At 42.2% G+C, this 18,701-nt stretch overlaps 1 protein-coding gene across 4 annotated transcripts in view; it reads right to left on the minus strand.

Annotated features, from left to right (window-relative positions):
* Window positions 1–18,701, minus strand: part of MED12L (mediator complex subunit 12L) — a 324,770-nt gene that overhangs the window by 242,915 nt on the left and 63,154 nt on the right. For all 4 annotated transcript variants that reach the window (XM_046002172.1, XM_046002171.1, XM_046002170.1 and 1 more), the window contains exons 6-11: window positions 14,588–14,757; window positions 12,118–12,228; window positions 10,790–11,059; window positions 6,538–6,687; window positions 5,654–5,753; window positions 5,233–5,369 (exon numbers count right to left, since the gene is read on the minus strand). In XM_046002172.1, coding sequence (XP_045858128.1) covers window positions 5,233–5,369; window positions 5,654–5,753; window positions 6,538–6,687; window positions 10,790–11,059; window positions 12,118–12,228; window positions 14,588–14,757 — 938 coding nt within the window. The remainder of the gene's footprint in view (window positions 1–5,232; window positions 5,370–5,653; window positions 5,754–6,537; window positions 6,688–10,789; window positions 11,060–12,117; window positions 12,229–14,587; window positions 14,758–18,701) is intronic.

The raw sequence follows: 18,701 nt of genomic DNA on the forward strand, positions 1-18,701 counted from the left end.
GCCCAAGAAATACACTATTAATCTGATTTTTCAGTTGAGAACTCTGTCAGCCGCCCTCCTACTACCACCTGCACATGCTTTCTTGTACATCGGAGACTGTACCATCACACGCTATAGATTTTCTTTCTGCACACCTACCCTTCCAAACCCAATCCCCTAGAGGGTTTTCCTTTCTAGTTCACTGTCCCAGCAGCTTTTCTGTAAGCCTCCCAAAAACCAATTCAGTAAGGATTTCCTGAGGACATATGGGGTACCAGGCATGGTGTTAAAAGACTGGTAATACGCTGGTGAGCCAAAGGAACACAGACCCTGACCTTGGGACTACAGGCTGGCAGGGGGAAAAACATGTAACAAGCCCAGCAATGACAGAAACAGATTTTCCTTTGCATGGTGCTGAGAGTTCCTCAACTACATGGATGCCGACCTGCTCTGGCCCTGGCAGCCTGGGCCAGGGGGGAATCAGACAGCTGCTCTGGACTTGGAGCCTAAAACTCAGTATGAACTCATCACGCATAGTCAGAGAATGCTTTATGAATAAGCAGAAAAGAAACAATAAATATATATATTTTCAGGTTTGGGCGTGTGATGGTTTTGTATAACAGCAGAGAAAGGGGAAACCTACGTGCTGCTGCAGCTGCTCTGGCCTTTTCATTACTCAGGAGAAAGTCGGCTTCCTTGGGCACCAAAGAGAGAAGTGAAAAGACGGCTCTTCCTGCCATCTTTAGACTCTCCCTTCCATCCATGTCCCTCAGAGACCCAAAGATGCAGCTACTTCTCCCTTCACACCCAACACAAACAAGGAAAGAAGCCAAGAGGAAGGAAGCAATCTGGGTACTCTGGAAGCCTGAAGGGCACCCTACCCTCAGACTTGAGGTCAGCAATGCGGCCCCCGCCTGTAGGCTGCAAGGGACAGACTCAGTCAGGACCTGGAATCAAGAAGTACCCCCATTCCCAACAACAGTCCCTTGTATGGACATCAGGCTTCTCTGCCTCCATCATCCAGAGCAGAAATGGTTCTGAAACACGGAGCAGGCAAATCAGTATGCCAGTGCATAAAACAGGCACCAGGAGTTGCAAAGTGACAGGCACTGGGCTAACATGGCCAACAGACGCTGCTTGGCCTGCAGAGTGTTTTAAGCGTGGAAAAATCTACATGTAAATCTTGACATCCAAGTTCTCTTGAAATATTGAATGATCAGACGACAGTGGGTCTGCGTTCCCAAGTAGCATCTGAGATAGGCCTCTCTACTCAGAAAGGGCAAGCACCCTCCCAGGTTGCCTCTCAGGGGCCCTGGACCTGCCAGCCTACCATTAACATGCACCACTGCCTGATGGTGGTACAATCCAAGTCCCCAAGGCCTGTCCTCAGCATTACAAGTTTTATAATGGAGAATCAAGCAGCACAGATCTAGAGTAAGTAAACATTGAGGGTTTTAAGATTTCTATTTTCACCTCTCTTACAACAGGAGCCAAACCCTAAGGCAGAAAGAGCGGCTGAGGATGAGGGCCACAACAGAGAAGGAGAGGGTAAAGGAATAATGCCCTCTACGCAGCATGATGGGAATAGGCCGCAGGCCTGACACACCCCATCGTGGGGCAAACTCAGTCTCAGGACCGCAGCCCAAGTACAGGGCAGGACAGGGACCTCAGTGTCTTTATCCCATGCATTATGGCTTTCAACGGGCTTTGACCAAACATAGAGATTAACTACACACACAAACCTGAACTTCGGACTCTGAGTCCCATCAGTATGACTGCTCTCCCACCTCCCTATCAGAAAGCGGAAAGGACGAGATCTCCTTTCAGCATTTCCAGAGAAAAAGGAATCAAGAAGGGTGAAGTTCAGCTTGCTCACACAGATGTGAGGAAGCAGGATGAGCAACCCAGGGCCCAGGCCAACCCAAACAACTCCAACAGAAACAAACCTCAAGCTCACTGCAGTTGCAGAGGCTGGTCACTTGTTCTAATATCTTTCATGTTGTCTAAGTCCTAACACACACTATGAAACCAAAAAAAGAGGAAGCACACTTTAAAGAAGTGAGACCTGTTTCTGAATCCTAATCACACCACTCTATGCAACTCCTAATCAGAAAAGTATAGATTCATCATACTGGCTCTTCTAACATAATACTAATATTACTAATAATTACTGCTATTTATCATTAAGGTTTTTAAATATATTTATAGAGTGCTTTATAATGCTCAAAGTGCTCATGTCCCGTAGGGATAGGTAAGTTGGCATAGAGCACTTGCCCTAACAAATGAGGACACTAAGGCACACAGCCTACAAGTTAAGGTGCTTAAGGTCAGTGACACAGCTGACCACAGTTAATACAACTCCACAGCTCATCCATGAAGTCCAGATATATATAAAGCGACTTGGTAGTCAAGAAAATAGTAGCCCCTGGTGAAGAGAAAACACAAAATGAAACACTGTCATTTGCCTGCATATACATACACACCTTGATATACACACACTCGCACAAACGCCAAAGCCATATTGTAAAACTTATGATGCTTAACAAAAATTAATTTAATGTTAAATATTTTAATGTTTAAAAATTATCCTAATGTGGGGCGCCTGGGTGGCTCAGTGGATTAAGCCGCTGCCTTCGGCTCAGGTCATGATCTCAGGGTCCTAGGATCGAGCCCCGCATCGGGCTCTCTGCTCCGCCGGGAGCCTGCTTCCTCCTCTCTCTCTGCCTGCCTCTCTGCCTACTTGTGATCTCTCTCTCTGTCAAATAAATAAATTAAAAAAAAAAATCTTTAAAAAAAAAAAATCCTAATGTTAATTAACCGCCTATTCTTTCTGACAGATTAAGAAAAGGTGAGCAGTCTGAATTACGGGTTTAAAATATAATTTTTGTCTTACTCATAAAAGAACACTGTAACCACAAAGCAACCTCTCATTCACATCAATTCTTTCCATAATTGAGTCAACATTTGAAATAATTACTCCTAAATGGACAACACTGACCTTCCTTCAGATGAAACACGTCACTAGAACATCCGGGACTCTCAGTCCTGAGCACATGTCGCCCTCTAGTGGCAACCATTTCCCCATATCCTGGGGGAAGTCCCTCACTGGAGACAACTGTGCTTTAGATTTAGAAAGTTATAGTGTGATTTTATTCACAAATACAAAACTTGGGGCACCTGGGTGGCTCAGTCAGTTAAGCGTCTGACTCTTAATCTCAGTTCAGGTCTTGATCTCAGGGATGTGAGTTCAAGTCTTGAGTTGGGCTCCATGCTGGACATGGAGCCTACTTAAATTCATATGTATTTATAATTTATGTAATTATATGTATATTTAAATAATTATATATTTTATACACATGTATATACAACTTCATTTCTGCCCCTGATAAGACACTCATCATTTTCTCTTAAGAGTACTAGTGAATAACTTAAGTCTCTGTGGGTGAATGGGGTATATAATGGTGAAGTTGGGCAATTCGTTCACTAGAAGTTCTATAGTCAGGCTAACCACAAAATTCAAGTGGTTTTGGTGCACTTGCTAAAAGGCTCACAAAAGAACAACACAGTCTTTACTCAACACTTGGTGCAAGAAGCTTAGCAGTCCAAAAGGATATCTTGAATTTGAGGTATCCCTACTTTCCTTCCAAGTATCTCACATCTATATATTAAAAACCTTAGAAGTCTAGCAATCTTTCACCTAAGAAAGTCTTTATTACAACTGGACACTCCAAAAGAACACAGTAACACTCTAACTTGTGTTAATCAGCAGAGAATTGTGCAGACTTATAATCAGTGTACTTTACTGAAGTACTAAAACATTGTTGAGACCTCAAAATGAATGAGAAAATACGCTCAGTCTGTACCTCACTCAACAGTCTGGTATTCTACTTGGCATCAGTAAACTTGACCTTATCTTTGAGAAGCAGTGTGACAATACAAACTATTCCAGAAAGAGGAAAAATCTAGAACAGGTTCACATCATGTTCACATCAGGGTGGGATAAGGAAAAGTTTCAGGTTAGTGCTTATGTTGATTAAGCTCTCCTTTCCCCATATGCATTCTCAAAGGCTAATACAAAAATCAAAGATAATAGTAATCAGTCAACTGAGGTGTTCCTTGAAGGCAGGTACCATGTCTTAAAACTTACCTCTTCATTCCTGGTGCCTACTAGAACATGGAACACAGCCTTGTTCATTGTCCCAAAATAAGGTTGAGGGAAAAAAAATGAAAAACCTTTGTTTCTAGGGCAGTTCAATAATGAAACAATCTAATCCAAGAAAGCGTAAGATCATAATTGTCTGTGATAACCAGTTAATTTTATGTGTGAATCTGGTTAGGTCATGGTACCCAGTATTTTTAGCCAAATTCCAGTCTAGATGCTGCTGTGAAGATATTTTTTAAATGTGGATAACATTTAAATCAGCAAAGTTTGAGTAAAACAAATTATTCTCCATAATATGGGTGGGTCTCATCCAATTAGTTGAAGGCTTTGGAGAAAAGACAGGTTCCCGAGTAAGAAGGAATTCTGCTTCCAGATGAATTTCAGACTCAAGACTGCAACATCAACTGTTTCCAGGATCCCAAGGTTGCTGGCCTGCCCTGCACATTTAAGATTTGCCTGTCCTCAATCATATCAGCCAATTCCCTAAAATAAACACTTCTTTCTCACTTATATATATGTGTGTGCATATACATATATATACATACATGTGTTCATATATACATATGTATACATGTGGACATGTGTATACGTATATATGTATTGTGTGTATACATATGTATAATATACATATATGCATACATATATACATCCCCTTCCTGGTTCTGTTTCTCTGGAGAATCCTAATTCATGTCATACAGATTTTCCAAAGACCGTGACCACAATATTCATTCATTGCTCTAAAAATTAAAATATATTCTCCCTAAGTTAAAGCCAAACCATTATATAAGGTCCAATCACTAGATGAAGGATATTTTGCTAGAACTAAAATGATGAGGGTCAGGGGGTGATGATAAAAGGTCCGAGAAAAATCTTTCCAATAAATAAACCTAGGTTGATCAGCCCAATGGACGTTTCATTTTAATAAGCTGGGGGCATTTTAGTCCAACAATAAAATGATTTCAGGGTGTAGACACCTTCATAAGCTATTATACTTCATAGGAAAGGCTCTGCCAAAATTTACTGAATGAAAAAAAAAAAAAAAACAGAAAATATGAGAAAATTTAAATAAAGAGAAGAAAAATATTAACTACCTCTTGATTATCTTTGTTTTGGTTTGCCCAGAAAATCTTATGATAAAGCGTCTCCATGGAATTGCTGGAATCAGTCCGATCAAAACAATGTCGATCCAACACTTCCAACGTGTGCAAAACCCGACTAATGGTCACCCCTAGATGCGGAAATTAAGGAAGCCGTTAAAGAGGTCAAACAAAGCCACAACAGCAAAGTACAAAATCATCATCACGTACGGCAAAAGGGATTTTAAGAAAGTGTCATTCTCGGCGGCATGTAAGAACTGACGATGAAACCAAACCTGACGTTCTAGACAGCCAGGAACTAAAGGGCATCTGTGTCAGCGACCTTACTAACGACGTGGACGGATTTTTAAGAATCAGAAACACGGCATAAAGTCCAACATTCAAAGGCACTCCTTCCCTCCCTCGTGTTCTGTACCTGCTGTTGACTCTTGGCACTTGTCAAAAGACCACCGAACTTCCACTGCACGGCCTCTTTGTTTGATCTGCTGTTCCACCTCGTAAATCCTTGCCCGAACCTGAAAGATAATCTCTTCTAATTAACTTGGTCTAGGAAAGCCACAGCGGCTGTCTAAATCATGTCAGGTTTTCCACATGAGCACAGCATCTTACAGTCCTGACTACATCACAGCAAATTTAGCCTATTGCCCATGAAGTGCACTTCAAAGTTTACCAGTGGTGGTTCAATGGTTCAGTGCCAGTGTTCAATAACAAATGCTCACCCCCGAAAAAAAGAAAGAAAAAGAAAAAAGAAATGCTTGCTTTATAAGTGAAAATTTTTTAGAATATCATACGGAAAGGTGAAAGCTCTAAAGTAGCATTTTTGAGCCATTGTTCTATGTATGAAAACGAGGAGGCATGTTTTATTAACTTAAGAAAAACGCTTGGCAATATACAGGGATCTTAGTCTAAACATTAGATCCTGTGGTTTAAGTTTCTTAAGTTTCTGAACCAAAAAACCCAGCACTAATCAAACTTACCCATCAAAACATAGTTACTAAATATCACAGACTACCAACTAGGAGCGCCAAGGTCACGTACTCGAACCACCGTTAACCACAGTGTGGGCGGCAAAACTCTGTGAGAACTGTCCAGCAGGAGGGAAAGAGGAGAGGGAGCAACGTGAACTTCTGTGGTTCAGAGAGGCTAAATACTTCCCCCAGATGCCCCAGAGAGAAGGGGAGCAGGGCTGGGAACGGCACTCAAGCACCTGAGATGCTTGGCCAACATCTCGGCCTGCTATGCCATGACGCCTCTCAGGAATGAAAAGCCCCATCAAACCACCATTAACAGGAAGTCTACCTGCTGATTGAAAGCTGTGTTCCCACCAGGCATGGGGAGGCTGGAGGGGGCCACCTGCAGCAGATCCAGGGGCGAGCCTGGGTTCGCACTCTTATTGTCGTTTGTGGAATAATTCCACACCAAGGCACTTGGGCAACAGAGAGTGACAGTCTGGAAATGAAGGAGGAAAACTCAGATATTTAACAGAATGACAAAAGTGCAACAGCTTAAAAGTAAAAATGATGTCTTGCCGTAATGATATTATAGTTTCCTACCACTGAGTTTAAAACATGGAACACTTACCCTATTCCCAAATTTTCAAGTCCTAAGATAAAAATATAATTATTCATTTTGAGGGATGCCTGGGTGGCTCAGTCTGTGTCTGACCTCAGCTCAGGTCATGATCTCAGCATCCTCAGGTGGAGCCCAATGTTGGACTCTACACTCCACGGGGATTTGGTTTCTCCCTTTCCCTCTCCCCCTGCTTGCGTGCTCTCGCTCACTCTCTGTATCAAATAAATAAAATCTTTACAAACAAAGAATTGCTTTTTTTAAAAGATTTTATTTTTTATTTATTTGACAGAGAGAAAGAGAGCGAGAGAGAGCACACACAACCAGGGGGAGAAGCAGAGGGAGAGGGAGAAGCAGGTTCCCAGCTGAGCAGGGAGCCCAACATGGGGTTCGATCCCAGGACCCTTGGACCATGACCTGAGCAAAAGGCAGATGCTTAACCGACTGAGACATGCAAGCACCCCCTCAAAAAAGAATTATTAATTTGAAATGCAGGAGTATAGCTACTGAGAAATCAAGGAATATCATAATTCATAAACTAACATTCCAGCACCAAAAACCTAGGAAAGTTAATAAAAACACAGTAATCACCACTGAAAATTTGTCACTTAAAACAGTTCATTCAATTAGAAAAATGAGATGGAATTAAAATATGTCATTTCTAAGGTTATAAAACCTAAAAAGGAATTTTCTTTTAAATCTATACAATAATCTCTGAGATAACACAGTACATAGCTTCATAGATGCTGGATAGGCAGGAACCCTGGACCAGTGGGTGGGAAATTTTCTATAAAAAGCCAGACGGTAAATGCTTTAAGCTTTGTGGGTCACCTCTAATTTCTGTCACACATTCTTTGTTTGTTTTACTAACTCACTGAAAATACAAAATATGTATGAAAATATAAAATATATTCTTAGCTCCTGGGCTGGACTTGGCCTCCAGGTTGTGGTTTGTCTACCCCATCTCAGACCCCTGATGACATTTCTCATTCAACCAGCTTGCGTGAAGCACTTTCTATGACCACCCGACCCAAAAGTCACAAGAAGCCCCTGAGGGAGGCAGTGCCAAACTCCAACTGCACCAGAGAAACATGAGCCACAAGGGAGACATGGTAACCAGCCAGACTGACTTCAGCCCAGGTGCCTGGAACCACCATGCTGAGCCTGCTGCCTCCTACATGTAGACTAGAGATTATGGCTCTGCTGTACTTAAGCACTTACTCTGCACGGTATGGCGCCCTGGAAGCCCTCAGCCATTGCAACCTGAACCCTCTGAGGTAATAAAGAAGGACCTGTCGCCATCCCCCTCACACCCAGGAAACAGAGGCTCAAGGTTCAAGTTAGTCAGTGGCAGAGCAGAGGCTAAACTCATGTCTGCGATGATTCTAAAAAAAAAAAAAAAAATAGGTCTTAGCTACCACGCTGTGGTGCCATTCAACAACAGACTCTGGACTTATTAGAGAAGGAATGCAGTATTTCTTCTTTTCTAAAATGCAAAATTAAATATTAAGAAAACTAGATTCCAAGGTCTAGGGGATGTCTTGGTGGGAAGCAGATGGCAGACATGAAGAACATCAAGTCCCTGAGCCCCGCCAATGCATCTGCCCCCACGGGTCCACATCCCCATCTCCCTCCCCCTGCATGTGTGTTGGGGGGGGGCGGGTGAGGAGCATCTCCCATCTCCTGTCCATGATGGCACCCTTGCCAGTATTCTGAATTCCAATGCCTCCAATATCCAAAGCACTGGTCTCTCAAACACCCTGCTTCTTCTGTTCTCACTCTCTCTACAAGTTTACCTTTGTCTCAGAAAACAAACAAAACCTTTTAAAAATCTCCACTCGCCTAGCAGCAATCTCTCTCTCTTCCCTTCACAGACATGTTTCTTAAAGAAGAGGCAGCATTATTTCTCCTCATTCTTCATCACTCCTCAACCCACCTTAATATGGCTTCTCACTGTGATCATCAGTGACCACAATCTTCCCAAAGACAATCCAGCCATCTCTTACCAGACTTCCCCACACCACTGGGCACTACCCACTACTAATTCCTTTTGGAAACTTTATGCAGTACCTAGAGAAGCAGCTTAGCACGGCGGGGTAGACTCTGGATCCAGACTGCTAGGCATGAATTCCAGCTTTGCCACTTGGTTGCTGTGTGACCTACACCATTTCATCACTAACACTGCAACAATAACACTGGTTCCAATCCCATAAGATGGTTCTGAGAACTGAATGACTTACTATAGGTTACAATTTACAACAGTGCTTACAACACAATACGTTCTCTTACTAGGATTTTAACAGAATCATTAACAATCTTGGGGATGCCTGAGCAGCTCAGTCAGTTAAGCGGCTGCCTTTGGCTCAGGTCATGATTCCAGAGTCTTCGGATTAAGCCCCATGTTGAGCCCTCTGCTCAGTGCGGAGTCTGCTTCTCCCTCTCTTCTGCTCCTCCCCCATGTTCATGCTCACTTGCTCTCTCAAATAAATAGTCTTAAAAAAAAAAAAAGAACCCTAATAATCCTATTTTTATTCTCACTGTCCTTGTCTCTGTAACAATACTCTCCATTGTGTGTTCTCTCCAGTCCAGCCAGACTTTCATAGTTGCCTCCAGGGACTTCCCGTCTGCTACCTCTCAACAACTCAGGCCCCCCGGGATCCACAGCTTGCCTCTCACTGCTAACTCTTTGGGAAATCTCACCCCCTCTGGGGATTTGGGTGAGCCTAGTGGTCCTGAGTAATTCAAACCCCCACATCCGGCAGGTTGTCTCCCCAACTTCAGAATGAGACGTGTTAACAACCTCTTGAACAGATCCATTTAGTGATACGAAAGAATAAAATAATCCAACATAGTCCAAAAGTGAACTTACCTACCCTCTCTCAAACTGACTGCTTGGCCTCTCTCTCTTTCCCATACCTCGCCACTCCCACAAATCCTCCCTCTACTGTGGCCAGAACAATCTAACTAAACCACACAACCAGCTGTGTCATTCCCCTGTCTAAAACCTTGCAACGGCATCGCAATCCTAAGACAAACAGGGAGTCTTCTATGCCTGATCCGCAACAGGCTTTATGCTTTACATTCCATTAATACCAACCTTCACGCACAATGACTAATAGACTTTCTGGCCCTTTTCTCACGTTGTTCCCTCTGCCAACTGTTTTTAGCACCTTTTATTTAAAAACAACAAAACAAAAACAACTCCTGTTATAAGCACTAGTCAGGACCACTTCCTTCAGAAAGCCTCTCTGAATTCTAGGTTGAACTACAAGTTCCACTTCTCAACTCCCTTAGTCCCCTGTGCATCCTTCCATCAGCCTGGGCCAAAGGATACGGGAACTGTCCTTTCCACAAGCCTGTCCTCCCAACAAGACAGTCAACTCTACCAGAGTGGAGCACATGTCTTTATGGCCAGCCCTGCCCCACAGCCCCACAGGAAAGAGCAGGACACAGTAAGAGTCCAAGACACGTGACCTGAACACTGACCCGGGTGCTCCTGCAGGACAGGGCTGGTCTCATTCCTGACAGTATCAGCCCTGTGGCCTACACGCTGCTGGTTGTTCAAGGACCACACAAGCAGTGACATTTGGCAGAAAAACAGAGCCTGGTGAGTGACCCGGATTTTTAAGAACCAGAGAGGGATGGCAACCAGCTTAAGAGGCGGGCTGCGGAAGCTATGGAACACTGCATGGAGGAACGGTCTTTCTAGAAGAGAAGTGATACAGTGGACTCATTCTCTGGGTTCCGGAAGGCTTTTATCACTGAACTGCTGCACAGGGTAATAAAGGACAACTACAGTAACTTTCTTCTACACAGAAGCAACAGCTCTTCTGGAGAGAAATAAAAACATGAAATGTCACTCTTGTCAGTTATTTGGGTGAGGAAGAAATCGGAGTGTTCTGTGAAAGTTGAAGGTACAATTCTCAACTCAGGCGTTTTCTCGCTGAATTATAACATAAAATAGCAAGGGCCGGGAACTTACCTGCAGCATACAACTAAGTCCATAAACCAGGGGGCCATGCTGCGCACAGGACAGGAAGTCTGAGAAGGCCAGCTGCATAGGGCTCATGACAGGGCCGGGGGGGCCAGGGCTGGGGGCCCCGATGCTTGAGCTGTTTGGTCCTATCATCATGTGGGGCGAGTGGGCGGCAAGGAGGCTGGGGCTATCGCTCAGCAGCAAGGCAAGACGCCGGGCACAAAAGTAGGCAAGACGACGAGACAGGTAAGCCGACTGAACAAACTCGTCCGAATACTGAGAAGCACAAGGACATCAGGCTTCAGTCACGTCCGATGCTATTCAGTGAAACAACTACTTTAACATAGACTTTTTTCATTAAGAAAAAAAAAAGAAGAAAAAGAAAAAAACCCTTCAAAAGTACCGTAGAGATCAGTGCCATTCAATAGAAACAATGCAAGCCATGTACTTTAAGTTTCCTAATAGCCATCAGAAAAAAAAAACAGGCAAAATTTAAAAGAGTAATGTCTTTTCTTTAGCCCATTATATCCAAAATGCTATCATTTCAGCAGGTAATCAACACAAAAAAGATTTAATGAGATATTATGCACTTCTCTCCTGAACTAAATCTGAAATGTGGTGTGCATTTTATACTAAGAGCACACCTCATATTGCACCTGTCACATTTCAAGGGTTCAAAAGCCACATCTGGCTAGTGGCTGGCTATACTCTCATGGACAGCACAGGCACAGACTGTCACAGGGAGGATACACAGGACACTAGCACCGTGTTGTCCCCAGGAGGGCACTAGGGAGAGGAAGAGAATCACTTTTCACTACACACTCCTGCATAGCACTTCAGCTATCAAGTCCATGTACAAGCATTCCAAGAAAACTTTTATTCTAAACACATTTTTTCCAACTAACCAAAATTTTAACAGACCTTACAGCAATCATTAAAAAATAGGAAGTTCCCAGCCCCAAGGACTCAAAGACCATCAAAAGATACAGAAGACCCTCTAATCCTTAAAAAAGAGAGGATTTGTTTTCCCAAAAATCTGTGTGCATCAGGAAACAGTATTTAAAGAGCTGTCTGCTTAGCTCAGTGACAGGAGAAATCAGGGCTGGGGAGGGGTGCGGGGGAGAATACTTTAGAAGGACAGGTGCTTAAAATCTATGAACATGGCCAACACAAATGATTGCCTCTTGATCACTTCATGTGTGTAGCATCAAGACATCTTTCCCTTCCATTCCAAAAAGAAGTTTTCCCTCTTCGACCTCTACATACTTAGTCATCTTTATCAGACTCATCTCTTGCCCATAAAATCAACAGGCTCAGGATCACACATACTATACCTGCAGCATTAGTGGTAGCAAGAGTTTAAGAAGATCATCATCCATTGGTCTGATCTTTTCTAAAACATCCAAGATCCATGTCAAATATTCATGTTTCTCTAGCATTCCTTCCTTCAGTGAACAAAGAAAAGTTACACTGATAACGTTAAAGCAAAACCAAGTAATATTCAAAAAGAGCACTATTACTCTTACACTTAAGTGTAATTTTACTATTATTATTTTTGTTGTTATAGTAAAAATACGGTCTCCTGGATCACAGTCCAAATTCTAAACAAAACAAAGACCCAGTGTGATTCTGTGTGGTCAGTTTGGGATGGCATTTTTTGTTGTTGTTTGGGGGTTTGGGGGGGGGGGGCAATCTGCTTTATTCTAAACTGAAAAAAAAATTTAATTGTTATAAGAAAGGAAATTCAGAAGACTCCCAGGGCATGTCAAGCACCTGGCTAGATTTCAGGGGAGTACAAACTTACACTCACAGGAGAAAACTTGTCCGATGGTGTTAATTATGAAGAACAAAAGCCCCCATCAGATGAAAATCCCATCAGCTCTAATGCCCTCCTAATAACCCCTGCCTCTATCCTAAAATGAATTTCAGATACTATAACCTATTTTATATAATCTTAAAAATCAATATAATATCCTAATTAATCTTTAACAAAGAATTTAAAAATTATTAAAAAATAATGTATATGTATTCCAACATAACTACCCTAAAAGTAACAACTCACCTCAAATTTCCAAAATGCCCCACAGGGGTGGTCTAGCCCCTCTTGACATAAGCACCATTAACATTTTCATCTATTACCCTCATATAAACATACACACATGCATATAAATACACAATTCTTCTATGACAGTCTATGCACGTATGTATTTAATGTCATGTTCTAGTTTTTTATTATGATTCACATCATGAAAGAATCTTCAAAACAGAAACAAAAAGATATGTTTTCTGGGAAAGACACATTTCTACGGTCACTGTGGCAACAACCTTAGTAGTTAATATGAACTCCTACTTGATTCCTAGCAACATTTCCCTATCTATTTATTCCCAGGGCTCCATTATCATGATTATCAACAATTTGTGTGAAAATACCGATAAATTATAGCTTCAGTATTTAAAAGGTGACCGTGACATCACACTGACATGGTATCAAGGTATCTACTTGCTGCTCATTTCTAATTTTTAAAAAGCTTAAAATCAAAGAGTTAAAATGTTAGTCACAGAAAAAGTACAATTTAAAATTTTAAGACCTGTGACGTGAACTTTTTAATAAAGAAGTGAATTAAATGGAATTTTGTACTTAAGAAAAAGAGATGGCAAATGCAAGGTTCAAAACGAATAAATCTTCCTAAACATGACTCAATGGCTACGTCACATCCACCCTCAGGAGGCTTTTGTGTATTTACCCACACCTTTATTTCTGTACAATTTTTTCACTTTTCAGAATACAGCCAATGAAAATATAATAAACTTTAAAATTCAAATATGAATGTCCCAATGAAATTCATCTCTCTAGGACCTAACCGCCTCTTATTAAGGAGATACTGCTTTCAGTGTTCCCCATACATAAAGTAATCCTTCCAAAAATATTCAGCATGCTGCGAGACAATCTTTTCAACGATGCAGACTACATCCTCAGCTCAGTAAAAGTCATAAAGGCTGAGGGAAGGTACCAAAGTAGTCCCCTGCTAAATGGAACTGGGATTTCTAAGAGTGGTTTTAACTGCCTTAAAACTAGCAATGCTACTTCCCAAAGAACCGGGCTTTTTCCTACATTGAACTCTTAGAAAAAGTAACTTACAACCTGGAAATTACAAAGTCCTAGGGGGAAAATTTGAAATCACACATCCTTTTTACCCCCTTCCTCTCTGATCAAGAGAGCAGGCAGTGAAAGTCTCCGCTAGTCAGACAACTTCCGCCCAATACACTTCTCCCTCCTCGCAAAGGCAAACAATAGCACAAGCGCCCTCTTCTGGTCAATATGATTTACATCAGCTTGTCCGAAGAGCATTCAGTTTTTCTGAGAGCTCCAAGGCCTCACTCATCCTCCCAACTGTATTTTAAACTGTCGCGGGCCAAATTAAGATGACCCTTCTATGGAGAAACTAAACCCTAGTGGAGATCAAGGAGCTAGGAAGCACCAACAAATATTTTTCTGAATTAAACGTATCCAGTTTTTGCAAAATAAAAGGTTTGGAAGGGATATTTAATAGAAAAATTATCAAAAAATTAACAGCTTTAAAAGAGCTAAGATCATTGCAAGCTGGAGATCAATATACAGAAGAAGCAGCTGTCAGCTGTCATCTCGAGGCAAAGGTGTTACTGTGACTACAACTCTAGGTCAGAAATACCAGGCTACTTGCTGTGAATATATTTGGTTCATATAAAGATACCACTTAAACTATAAGGAATCTGCTCTCTTCTTAAAAGCACGCTTTACAGACTTGAGGTTCTTGAGAAGGTCACCTGGAACATGTGAAACGCCAGCTTTTCATTGTACTCCCACTGCTTCATGGCCTGCTCCACGTCCGGTGGCACAGGGAAAGAACCATCCCCCGCACTGGAAGCCATGTGGTAGAAGTCGGATATCTTGGCCAACTGTTCTCGAAGATATCTGGTAGATATTTGTGTCCACTCTGCATTTAAAAAAAAAAAAAAAAACCCACACATCTAAATTTCCAGATATGATGAATATAAGAATTAATGTTTTCGTCCCCCTTTCTGATTAGCTTAAAGGTGTACATATAAAACAAACATCTGTTACAAAGAAGCGGTTTTGGCATGTGCAAGCATTACACAAAAAAGCACACCCAGCCCAGTAAGGCAAGGTGGACGGCCCTAGATACCCCACAGGAATGCTGGCCAGCTCCTGGGTAGAGAAGGCAGCTCTCCCGTGTGTGTCTGTAACTCCTAAGGGAGGAGGAGAGATGTCTGCTCCTGAGTTTTCGCATTTCATAATGCTCCATGTTATGCTAACAACAGCACAAGAAATTTCAAAGCCACAAGCAGGAAACAGAAGAGGTGAGCACCTCAAAAATTTCAATTCTACTCCAAAAGAATTCAAAATCTTCCAAATGCAACTCTCCAAGTGGGATTTCAAACATGCCTCATTAAGATTTGTTCCATTTTGGACAGTCTGTAAGAGGACTGGCATTCACCACGGGCTGGCCCATGACAGCATCCTGACCTGCACTCCCCTTCCCCACACCTGCTAACAACACCAGCACGGCTGAGCCTCATGGACAACCATCTGGACCTCCAATGATTCTACTCTCCTTGACCAACACAAGACACCTCAGAACTCGGTCAGAAAGAGTAGTGAGCAACAAAAGGTAGGAGACTGGAAAAGAAATAGAAAAAGTACCATCACAAAAAAAAAAAAAAAAAAAAATCACTAAAATTATTCAAAAATGTCTGCCAGAGGGGCACAAATTAAATCAGTGTGTTGCCTCTGGCAACCATGAAGGATGTGATGCCAACTTTAGCCCATTCTGTGGATAAAAATGTAATAATTGCATGCTCACAGCCAAATTTCCCCAAGGATTAGCAAAACAGCCTTTCAGAAGGAACCACCCTACTGAAACATTACCATACAATGCTATTTTCCCATTATCCTGGCAATTGCCTCTCCTGCCTTATTTTTAAAGGAACTTATTTTGACAAAAGTAAGAGCAAAAACCTAACATCTGTTGGGGATTCAGGGCTTTGTTTTTATTTTTTAAGTACTGTTAAAAGTACTTGACAACAGTAGCCAAAGAGAACTATTGTTAAGTCTGGGTCTGAACCACTTATTCTCACTGTGTCTTTTTTTTAAATCAAAATTCAAATGCACATGTTAAACTCTAGCAATAAGTCAATGCAAAAAGATGAACAGACACTAGGTCAGCATTCTGTTCCTAATATAATATTGTTCTTCAGAAAGCACCACCAATAACAGATATTATCATTAAAATTAATCTATCACCATTAAAAACATACCAGTAAATTATCAGTGTCATCATCTTCTGGTGCCCCCATTATGGACTAATAGTCTCACGACACTCATTTAACAAAACAAAATGCCAACCATCAGATGGGACAAGTTTAGCTTAGCTATAATAAGCAAAAACAAAAATAACAAGGATCCAAATCCTAGCTTTTGTGTGCCAAGCCTTGCTATTAACTCACTCTCAGTATGGTACCATCCTCAATGCCCCCACAGAATATTCTAGCCTCAAGAGCTAAAAATAACCCACACATTCACACACCCCTACTTTGTCCAGGGTATATTTCTTTTTAAGATTGTTTCTTAAAATATGAAAGAAATATATGTTCACCACAGAAAATATACAATGCAAATATGAAAAGGAAAACATCTGTAATCTCCTCGCTCATAATTAAATATTTTAATATTTATCTTCTCAGGGTTTTTTTTTTTTTACATGTGCTGGAATGTTCATATAAACATATGCATTTCTTTTTTAAAAATATGCTGAATAGGACATTCCACAATCTGAATGCCTTGTGGGATTCAAATGGAATGCAAATGTAGCCCTCTTAGTAGTGGGTTTTAACTCTATTTAACTGACATTAAATTATATCAATCAGGGAGATCCAGAGGTCTGGGACATAAGATAGTCTAGAAAGGATTAGTCTAAAAAATTAGGATGCACACAGAATTTTTATTAAAAATTAAAAGCAGAAAATTGCAAATAGCCACCAGTGCTCTACCCCTTAAAATTATTGGGAATCATTGACACCTGCCCTCCTGCTTAGTTAGGACTGACAGCGAAACTGAGGGGTGGGGGCAGCGCAGGGAGAGCAGTGGCAGGACAGGCAGTGGCTCTCAGCAACCCCGTGCAAACAGGGACCCAGGGGAGCTTCTACCAAAGGCCAGGATTGGCCTTCAGCCCCTCCCACCAGTTCCTGATTTAACTGGTCTGGAGTAAGGAAGGAGCCCAGTTTCAGGTGATGAAAAGAAAAAAGGAATGGCTACAAATCACAGAGAAGATGATGGGGGCGAGGGGGCTATTCCAAGGTGGAAAGATGCAGACAGTGATCAAGGAGGCTACTCAGCGGGTGGTGCCGCTCTGAGGATACAGCCTGTCATCTGGAGTTGGTTGATACAGAGAACTTCAGGGCCCTGAAGCCAGATGATCAGAAAGTTTATGCACATAAACATCATTGAGAGCTGCGCCAGGGGCCAGGACTAAAAAGAATGACTGGTCCCTTTGACAACCTTCCCCCTAGCCTCCCAGAATCTAGCCACTATTGCTTCTTTGTTAAGGCCTAACCCCCAGGACAGAAGGGGTTTCAGCCTTGTGCAGCTCTCCCTAGCACTGGCTAGCCCCCAGGCACAGCAGCTAGGCCGGCACTACAGCACCGGGAGTGAGATGCCCACCGCTAGTGCTCGGAAACCCCTATAGGTGAGAACAGAGACAGGCCAGCTTACATTAAAGATGACCCTGCCAGGCCTGGAATACCTGCAGTATTGAAAAGAAACCTGGGAACCCAGTAGGGGAGGGACACCCAACCCCAGGGGCAAACACAAATCACACCAGGTGCAGCCGGGCTCATGGAGAAGCTGCCCAGCCGGGAGACATGGGGAGAGAACGACACAGGGCACATTAGCAATTGTGGTAACGAACTGCAGAACAGGACGGCCCCAGTGCAAATTCTCACTCTGCAACTCAGCTGTGTGATGTGAAAAATGGTGTCTGACTTCTGCTGAGTCTCAGTTTCCTCCTCTGCAATCACAAACACACACACACACACACACGCACACATGAGCTACTGTAAGGAGGAGTTACTTAGCATGATGCATGCAGAGCAGAAATTGATCGCATGTGGTAGCTATCATCACCGTAATTGGGATGGAAAGTTTTTTGAAAGGAAGCTAAGATTCGATTTTGGCTGTCAGGGAACAGCAGCGCCCATTGTCACAGATGTTAGATCCTGCCTCTGCTAAAGCGAGCTGCAAATGCCTAACATAACGGCCTGATAAGCATTTGTGAAATCAATGTCAGCATCATGGTTCCAAAACCTTCAATGGATCGGCAATCCTTCATGAATTAAGGCCAAACTCTTTAGTTAGGACTTAAAATCATTTCAAATAGTACCTACCATTAAGTAGCTACAGTTGCTTTTTCTCGGACTCTCAGGTCTATAAATGCTCGTCATTTATGATACCTTCTCTACTCACCTGTGTTCACATGTGCAAATTTTTCTGGACCCAATTCAAATGTCAAATCGCATACAGAGCATTTGCTCTCTGGACACCAACCCACCACCTGAAGGGAACCTCCCTCTGTTCTCTGATATATACACAACCTCCTCTTTTATCCTTTCTTTCATCTCCATAAAACTATGCCTCACCTAGTAGATATCTAAGTACTGACTTGAGTCAGTACCCTATAAGGTGCTCCCAAAATAACCACTACATCAAGTCACTCCCCAATTATTCTGCCTCTCAAATCTTCCTACAAATATCTTAGCTTTCTAGTTTAAACTCATCACTGCATACCTAGTTTTCAAACGCCACCTAGGAAATGCCAAATTCCCTCCCTGGCATGCTGTCTTTCTTATAGCCAATGCAACTAGA

The sequence above is a fragment of the Meles meles genome, chromosome 4, assembly GCF_922984935.1.
Source record: "Meles meles chromosome 4, mMelMel3.1 paternal haplotype, whole genome shotgun sequence".
Classification (NCBI taxonomy): domain Eukaryota; kingdom Metazoa; phylum Chordata; class Mammalia; order Carnivora; family Mustelidae; genus Meles; species Meles meles.